This window comes from Ylistrum balloti, unplaced genomic scaffold, assembly GCF_031769215.1.
Source record: "Ylistrum balloti isolate Yb309-2 unplaced genomic scaffold, AGI_CSIRO_Ybal_v1 Utg369820, whole genome shotgun sequence".
Taxonomy (NCBI): Eukaryota; Metazoa; Mollusca; class Bivalvia; order Pectinida; family Pectinidae; genus Ylistrum; species Ylistrum balloti.
In genome coordinates this window covers 843,654-852,924 of record NW_026781988.1, presented here as the reverse complement: position 1 = coordinate 852,924, position 9,271 = coordinate 843,654, and the positions used below count along the sequence as shown (strand labels likewise).

Here is a 9,271-nt window from a genome sequence, read left to right as displayed (position 1 = left end):
ATGGGTCTGACTAAATTAGTGGCGTGTCTTCTATCTCTGACAACAATTACATGTGGTAAGTACATTATAGTAATCATGCTTCACATTTTGCATTTATCTGTTATCTTGATATGAATTTTGAAATAATTGGATTTTGTTATGATTTTATTCGCCCGTGTTAAGAGTAGAGTTTACATTATTTCTTCCATTATCTTATTTTATTTGCTCATATCCTAGATTGGTGCGATATTGAATGCAATACACGTACACAAAAATATTCATTAGTCGGATATTTCTAACAGCTATATTTGTATAGCAAAGAGGAAGAAATATTAACGGAATAAGAAATACGTAACTTGTATGAAATTTGATAACGTACAGTTAAAAACTGTTATCTATTTTATTACGTAGTTTGATTCGGTCTGTTAAGTTCAGGAAAAAGGCTTCCACGACATAAGATTTAGTTTGATTTAAAAACTTAACACACTTAATATCTTTATCTATCGATAGGCTAAGACGTGTTTCATTGGTATAATCAGTTTGTAGATAAATATTCGTAGGCGATATATCTAGATGTAAAATTACAGGATTGTACAAATGACGTAAGTGAATAACAACTGTCTATAAAAATGATTTTACAAAAGACATAAGTGAATAACAACTTTCTATTCAACACTAGTGAATAACAACTGTCTATAAAAAAAGATTGTACAAAAGACATAAGTGAATTACAACTTTCTATTCAACACTAGTGAATAACAACTGTCTATAAAAAGATTTTACAAAAGACACAAGTGCATAACAACTTTCTATTCAACACTAGTTAATAACAACTGTCTATAAAAAAGATTTTACAAAAGACAAAAGTGAATAACAATTGTCTATTCAACACTAGCGAATAACAACTGTCTATAAAAATATTTTACAAAAGACACCAGTGAATAACAACTTTCTATTCAACACTAGTGAATAACAACTGTCTATTCAACACTAGTGAATAACAACTGTCTATTCAACACTAGTGAATAACAACTTTCTATTCAACACTAGTGAATAACAACTGTCTATAAAAATGATTTTACAAAAGACACAAGTGAATAACAACTTTCTATTCAACACTAGTGAATACCACAATTCTATACAAAGATTGTACAAAAGACACAAAAATGAATAGCACCAGTGTACATATAATTCTTTGAAAATACTGAATAAAGGGAGGTAAGTCATACATAAGAAATGAAGGGATTTGACATTCACACATCATACACACCAAACACATAATGTAGACATACATTTATCATGATAAAAAAGTGCATTATTAACACTATTATACAATAAGGAACATTGACGCATTTTGACCTTAAATCCTTGTAAATGTAACTGCCATCACCGTTGTCTACCGGAACAATTTCTTAAGTACTCAAACATGTACTTAGTAATTTACTACTGCATATACATTAATCAACAGCCATGTTCCATCAGTATTTCCTATATATTTGATCAGGAAAACAGAATAGATAAGTAAAATGATACATGTAATCATGATTAAAAATTGAAACTTTTTTCCCAATAAATAATTATGCTGATTTAATCAGATACATCTAGTTCAGTAACATGAAATTTATTTGTAAGTAGAGTTTATTGGGATGTGCGGGATGAGGTTGTTCATTGTCAGGTGAAGTAGTTGATATATTAGTAAAGTGATTGATAAGAAGTTCTGCCTTGTCAATACGGTATATATATATATTTGCCTTTACGATCGTCATAGGTGATTTCATTTAGTAAGGATCTATTGCTTTGTGCGATAAGAAGCTGGACTTTTTCAATCCTCATTATTTTTCCTTTTGTTTCCAATTTTGTACGCCTTGTTCTCACTTGAAAACATTGAAAACATGACGTTACTTAATTTTGATTGACCATGTTACATGAGAGGAGACGTCAACTCTTACTCTTTCGGAACACCTGGTCTTTTTTTGTAATTTATCATTCTATTCAATACAATGAGTTGATACAGAGAGGGAATATACAATGAAACAGTCTATTGATCATCCATGCAAGCCCACGCACACCTTTGCACACATGACAGCTCTTATAGTAGCTATTGTTTGTATATCTCAAGCAAGACATGCTCATACACACAACAATCAAAAACAACTATATACTGTATGCATACACACACATAAACAAACTGTTTCATACACAATCACTATTCATTCTCCCTTGCATATACACATATACATACTTATCTATGAACAAGTTGTTTCATCCACAGTCACTTTTCATTCTCTTTTGCATCAGAGACATACATAACACACATATGTCTCTGCTTGCATGTACACACATACATGTTTCTGTATAAACAAATTGTGTCATACATAGTCACTATTCATTCTCCCATGCAGATACACACATACATATTTATGTAAAAACAAATTGTTTCATATACGGTCAATATTTAAGTACTTAAACACCACTAACACCCTCACTCATACATACTCTCACCCATCAACACATACACCCTCACACAGACAGACATACACTCAGACAGACAGACAGACAGACAGACTAGACCAGATCAGACCTCCTGGCCAGACCAGGCCAGACCAGACCAGACAAAACCAGACCAGACTGATAAACAATATATTTGCATATAGTCGTAGGAATGTATACATATAAAATAAGATAATAATGAGCTTGCTACTTAAGCCTGTACTTTTTCGTGGATAAAAAATAAAAAACAAAAAAGAAACAGCTTCATTCAGGTGCAGCCTGATCAATTTAACTTCGACCGAGCTATCAACAAGATGTAGTCAGCATGGAAGTGCTTACACACTCATTGTATTGGTTTTTTAAAAAGTTTTTTTTCAAAAGGAAGAAGAAAAAGAAAGAGAGAGAGAAAAGACTATATACATAAGTAACAACAGGATATTTAGTGGTTGGGATGGCAAGCAAAAACTAATGAAAAAAATATATAGTTCTGTTTTAATTATATATATTTTCATCTTTTTGTGTGTGTGCAGGGCTACTATGGGTTATTTATTGGATGCTAAGGAGCTGCATATGTGACTTGAATAAACTGCTGTCAAATATGGATTTTTGCCACTGATGCTATGAGTTACAACTTGATAAGACCATCCCATTTTCTCCATTCGTTTTCAAATTTTGTCTTTGCTTTATCATCTTTACCATTTGTTATGTATTTTTGAACTGTATATGTGTCCTTTATTATATTTATTATTGCATTTAAACTTAAAGAGCTATGAAGACATTTTGTTTTGTATACATACTGTTTTATTAATAAAATAATTTCATTATCAACTCGGTTGCTGGGTAAGAATTTATCAAAAATAATTCCAAAAAGAAAAGAAAAGGAATATAAAGAATATTTAACAATGATTCAAACTTTTGCAATAGTTTTTGTACTTCTTGACATTCCCACAATATATGGATAATAGTTTCAGGTTCTGAGTTACAGAATGTACAGAGAGGGGAGATAACTGTTTTGATTTTAAACAAAAAAACATTAGTAGTCAGAATGTGGTGAATAACTCTGTATTGGAACCACATAAGTTTTGTATTAGTGGTGACTTTAAATGACATCTTGTAATAGTTCTCCCATGTTTGTTTGTCAATGTCTTCAAATAATGTATTCCATTTTCTGGTTCCTGATGAAATCAGTTTAGACTTAATTAATGCTTCATAGAAAATTTTTGAGCCTTTACTGTCTTTAAGAAAAGGATCTAAATTAGCAGGAATGTAAGGATAAGATAGTGTGGGTAAAGGAAAATGTGAATTGTGGGAAGAAATAAATTTCTTCACTGAGGACAGAAGACTCTGATATTTCAGAAAGTTTGTATTTACATTATATTTTTGAATAAATTCACCAAATGAGTAGAAAACTCCAGTGTTTGTGTCTTTAACTAAATCATTAATTACAAAAATATTTTTGCTATAAAATTCCTTATAAAACAATGATAAACCAGCTATTTTTATCTCTTTATTGTACCACAAAGGTGTTTTAGTATCTGTTCTTGATGAATATTATTGTAGTATTTACTATTAAAGAGATGAAATATTTTGAAAACGTCTTTCCAAAAATCATTTCTACAATTTTTACTACAATTCTCAATGTGCTCGCTCCCACAATTTGCAAAAAGACCCATATTAATGTAAGATTTCACAATATACTGCCATTTAGCCGTGGTTTGGAAAAGTCTTCTTATCCAAGTTAACTTTAAGGAATTACAAAAGGCTAAAATATCAACCATTTTCAAACCTCCATTTACATGATTCTGCACAATTATCTCCCTTTGAATTTTATCAGGTCCCCCATTCCATAGATATTCAAAAAACAAAGAATTAAGTTTAGCAAAAAAGGCATTATCAGGATTAGGTAAAGAAATGAAAAGATGAGTAAACTGTGATATAAGTAGCGACTTAATTATATTGATTTTTCCAATCGGAAAAATTAAGTTTTGGTATCTCGTGGAGATTCACACTAAATTCTATCCCTAATAAGGTAAATTTTCTCCTACCCCACTGCAAATTGTATTCTGGTAAAAAACTGTCATCACTAAATTTTTTATTCCCAATCCATATAACCTGGGTCTTATCAACATTCACTTTTAAACCTGAAAACTTTGCAAATATATTTAGCTCTTTAATTGATTCTTTTAGCGAGTTTTTTTATCCATCAAGTATTAGTGAAGTATCATCTGCAGATTGTGATAATAGAAGTGGATAATTTTCAATTTCAATCACCTTAATGTTAAAATTTTTCCTAATTCTAATTGCCAAAATCTCTGCACAAAGTATAAATAGATCTGGTGCGATTGGGTCCCCCTGTCTGCAGCCCCTCTCGATATTAAAGAAAGAAGAAAGATTACCCCCCTGATTTACAGCTGATTGAGCATTTTTGTGTAACGTGTTAAACCAATTAATTATACTGTTACCAAAACCAAAGAAAATAAGAACTTTTTCAATGAATGACCTAATAATGTTTCCTTTTTATGTGACCTTAGTTTTTCCAATTCAGTCCTCTTGGCATTTAATTCTTCTATATTGACATTATCTGTAGTTTCAAGGTCATTAATTGTTTTTTTAATATTTGCTTCCTGTAAGGTTTGCATTTTGTTTTTGTATGAAGCATAGGAGATAGCTTTTCCACGGATTTCCAACAGTAACACTTCTAAAAATAGCTGGTCATTTATTGTAAACTGAATTTCAGAATTAGGAATGTTTGCTAGATTGTTTATGTAATAAACCGGTAAGCAATATTGTTTATTGGAACACCTGGTCTTATTCAACTTGAATATTTTTCTATATATACATTTTTCTTTTGTTCATATTTTACCCTGGTTTTATTGCATTTGAGCTTGGATTATGATTATATTGAAATGTTCCTATCTTTGAGATGTCTTTTAACATCACCAAATGAAGCTGAGATAATAAAATGGGAAATCAGGAGTAAGCGTATTTATCAAAATACGCGAGGTTGTAGTATTTCATAGCGGAAGCCAAAAAAATTAAACAAATAAATATAAAAGTAGAATTATATACAGTAGAGGCTAATTAGGAATTAAACAGCACCTTATTGCTGATCACCGTTATTTCTGAAAAGAATAACGAAATAGTTTCTGATGTGTTGAACTTCTATTCTTGTTGACAGCCGGATTTACCCTCGAAGAGCAGATATCTCGTATCGTTGGGGGTCAGGAATCCGACGCTAACGAATGGCCGTGGCAGGCTTCGCTACAGTACAGGGACAGCCATATTTGTGGTGGCTCTCTTATTGCACGTGACGTAGTTCTCACAGCTGCTCACTGTGTAGACTTTGGCGTGTAAGTTATCACTTTTGGACTTTTGTTGTGGCTTTTGAAGACTCATCGACTGTACTGTTTTAGGTGTAAGAACTTTCACAACTTACATCTGTACGAGAATGTGCTAATGGTGTTAAATATAACATTATGTTTATTAAATTGTAAGCTGTAGTAATGCCTTAAGGATATCATTGATATATCATAACGAATGTCAGTTTCTGTAGTTTGTGTTACCACGGTCAATATGTTGTATTTAATCCAACATTAAAATTTGCCAAATAATTTGATTTCAGTGTATAAATTACCTCAACTTCAACGTCTTGTATCGTTTTCTACTGCGTTTTTAATATCTAATTTGAATATGTAGGGCCATTCTGCATTTGAAATCGTTTCTCTGTGTGGTGGGGGTAGAAGTGTGTGTGTGTGTGTGTGTGTGTGTGTGTGTGTGTGTGTGTGTGTGTGTGTGTGTGTGTGTGTGTGTGTGTGTGTGTGTGTTGTGTGTGTGTGTGTACTTGAGACACAAAATAAGGATAATTACAGTACAGGCATCACAGGGGCATCAGATACTAACATAACAACATAATGATTCTGGCTTACAGGTCAAGTGATTTTTCCGTAGTTCTGGGAGAGGACGAGTTGGAGAATTATTCCGGATATGAACAAAAAATTCAGGTTTCCCAAATTATCATGGTACGTTTTGGTTTCGAACGTAAAATTATGATTACGTTTCTTAAATTTTCTTTTTAGCGAATAAAGGAAATTTTCAACGGTTGAATCATTTTTCAACACATGTTCGAAAGATCAATCGATTAGTTACCGACATGACAGTGAAAATTTTTTTTTAAGATTTGATAGAGAAAATGTACACATTGTTCATATTTAGCAACGTGACATGTCTTGCTTTGATTGACCAAGCTTTACATGGCGGGTGTCATCGATGAAGCAGAAAAAGGTTACTTTTCTGGAACACCTGCCAGGGCCCGTATTCATGAAACCGTTCTCATGCTCAAGCATGAAATTTGCGCTCAAGCCTTATGTCTTCTTTATGTTAAAAATTAATAAATAAGGCTGATTTTACCAAAAATTAAAAAAAAAACAAATTGAAAGGACTTCAAGTCAAAGCTTTATTCAATGTTTATATTTGATATTTGTGTTATTTTATATGATTTAGGTGAATAATTAAAAAAAGTTTGCTTCAGCACAAAATTCTATGATTGAGCACAGAATGGTTTCATGAATATGAGCCCTGGCCTTATTCTCCTTGTACCTTTTTTAGCAGTCTGCCCGTAAATCGTTCTTTTAACCATATTTTCCTAGTTTTCCTGAATTATGATTGTGTTGACATGTTTCTTTATTCACAGCATGGTAGTTATGATGGCAGCGCTGGCGGCTATCCCAACGATATCGCTATACTGAGATTGGCATCCTCTGCAGAGCTGAACGAGCTTGTCCAACTTGTTCCAATGGCCTCAAAGGGTGATGATTTTGTCGGAAACAATGATTGTTGGCTAACTGGCTGGGGCAAGACAAGTGGTAAGTATATTGTACATCTAGTAATGTGGTAGATAACACTTGTTACTGGCTTTAAATCACAATACATACCTGTGATAAACAGAAGTATTCACTATGTCATGTAGCGATGTTGGTGTGAATCTAGACGGTTCTTCATGGCAATAGTGACAAATATGATATTTCAAAATTTATCAAAACTCTGCAGAAAAACATAGTGTATATACTTTTGGTATTGATATCGAGTTCCATCTGTCAACATAATGATTACAAATCGTTAATCATTATTTCAAGATTTGAAAATTTGAAAATTATTGAACGCAAGAAATTGGAAGCAAAAAAGGAATATTATCTATATCCAGTATCATTTTACCAGAGCAGTAAAATAATCAGCAAGTATTGATTTACATGGCATCCGATCACCAAGGTAAAGACATCCCCGCCGTCATCGAAACACTAAATTCTTGAAAATACGGAAGGGAACTACCCCTTTCAAATCTAGCACTACCACGAGGCATACAAACTAGTACCGAACACAATGATACCACGAGACATACAAACTTGTGTCGAACAGAACGACACCACGATGCATACAAACTAGTATCGAACACGACGATACCACAAGACATACAGACTTGTGTCGAACAGAACGACACCACGAGACATACAAACTAGTACAGAACACAACGACACCACTTGGAATACAAGCTAGTATCGAACAACTAAAATGTTATCAGTAAATTATTTCGTAGGACGTAGGCAGAAGTATCATTTAATACCATGTTTTTTTCTTAACCAACAGCTTCAAGTTCTGTTGCTCCGAAGTTGATGGAAGTTAACATTGACGTGATCACCAACACTGACTGTGCGAGGAGATGGCGCCGTGTATCGGGAGCTTCCATCTTCAACACACACATCTGTTTGTATGAAACAAATAAGGGTTCTTGCAATGTAAGTACTAAATTATATACACTATATTTGTTTATCACCTGATCTACTGTCATGTCATTGGTCTGATCAACTAATGTGTTCTTTACTAATTGATTAGAAGTGTTCGATTAAATATAAATATATAAACTTCATTTATTTAACAGCAATTGCGAAACAAATTTTAAGCCTATATCAATCATGGGTAGGTGACCACCATACCTTTTCACGTTCGTGCCGGGAATCGAACAGAGGACGCCTAGGTGAAAGGCAATTGTGTAACAACTGCTATGACTACCCAGACGTGTTCTATTAGGTTGTGATGTTTGGTAACATTTACATCTAATCCATCGCCATTCTTATTTTACGCACGAATATTAGCTATTATATATACTCTACCAGAATCAACCATTTTGTCTCTGTAAATACATACGCTCGATAGGGTACCGGAGGTTATATCGGGTCACGTTATTTGAAAGGGCTTAAATCTTTACATGTCAACGCCAGAAAATTAATAGATGACACAGAGAAACATGTAGGAAATATAGAAACAACTTTTGAGCTTCCTTGCTATGGCAATTACGGTCTTATGTTTTGACAGCGAAGGTTTTCGTTGTAATCGCTCTTGTGTCAGTTCGAAACTGAATTGATTCTGTTTTTACAGGAATAATAAAATATCTGGATATTTTTTACCTGTAATAACGAAATCTACATAACTATTAAGGGTATCAAAATTTATAGATATTCTTGACACTTGACGATGATTTTGTGCCCGAAATAGGTGTGAAATAAATACAGCACTTTGTCTCTAAAATTTGATAAATACAAACATGACGTAATTAACATTTTTTCCCGTCACCATTTTGATAACATCCTTTCTGTTTCAGGGCGACAGTGGCGGCCCGTTAGTATGCAGGGTTAATGGTCAGTTCATTCTGGCCGGTGTGACGTCATGGGGAATCAGTTCTTGTTCCGGATACCCAAGTGTGTACACACGTGTGTCCGAGTACCGTGACTGGATAAATAATGACATGTAA

General features: G+C 33.2%; 1 protein-coding gene across 1 annotated transcript; it reads left to right on the top strand.

Annotated features, from left to right (window-relative positions):
- LOC132545038 (chymotrypsin-like serine proteinase) lies at positions 1-9,271 on the top strand. Its single transcript, XM_060208707.1, has 6 exons — positions 1-55; positions 5,648-5,819; positions 6,398-6,488; positions 7,160-7,331; positions 8,110-8,258; positions 9,122-9,271. Exons 1-6 carry the CDS (start codon positions 1-3, stop codon positions 9,269-9,271), a joined length of 789 nt encoding a protein of 262 aa, XP_060064690.1.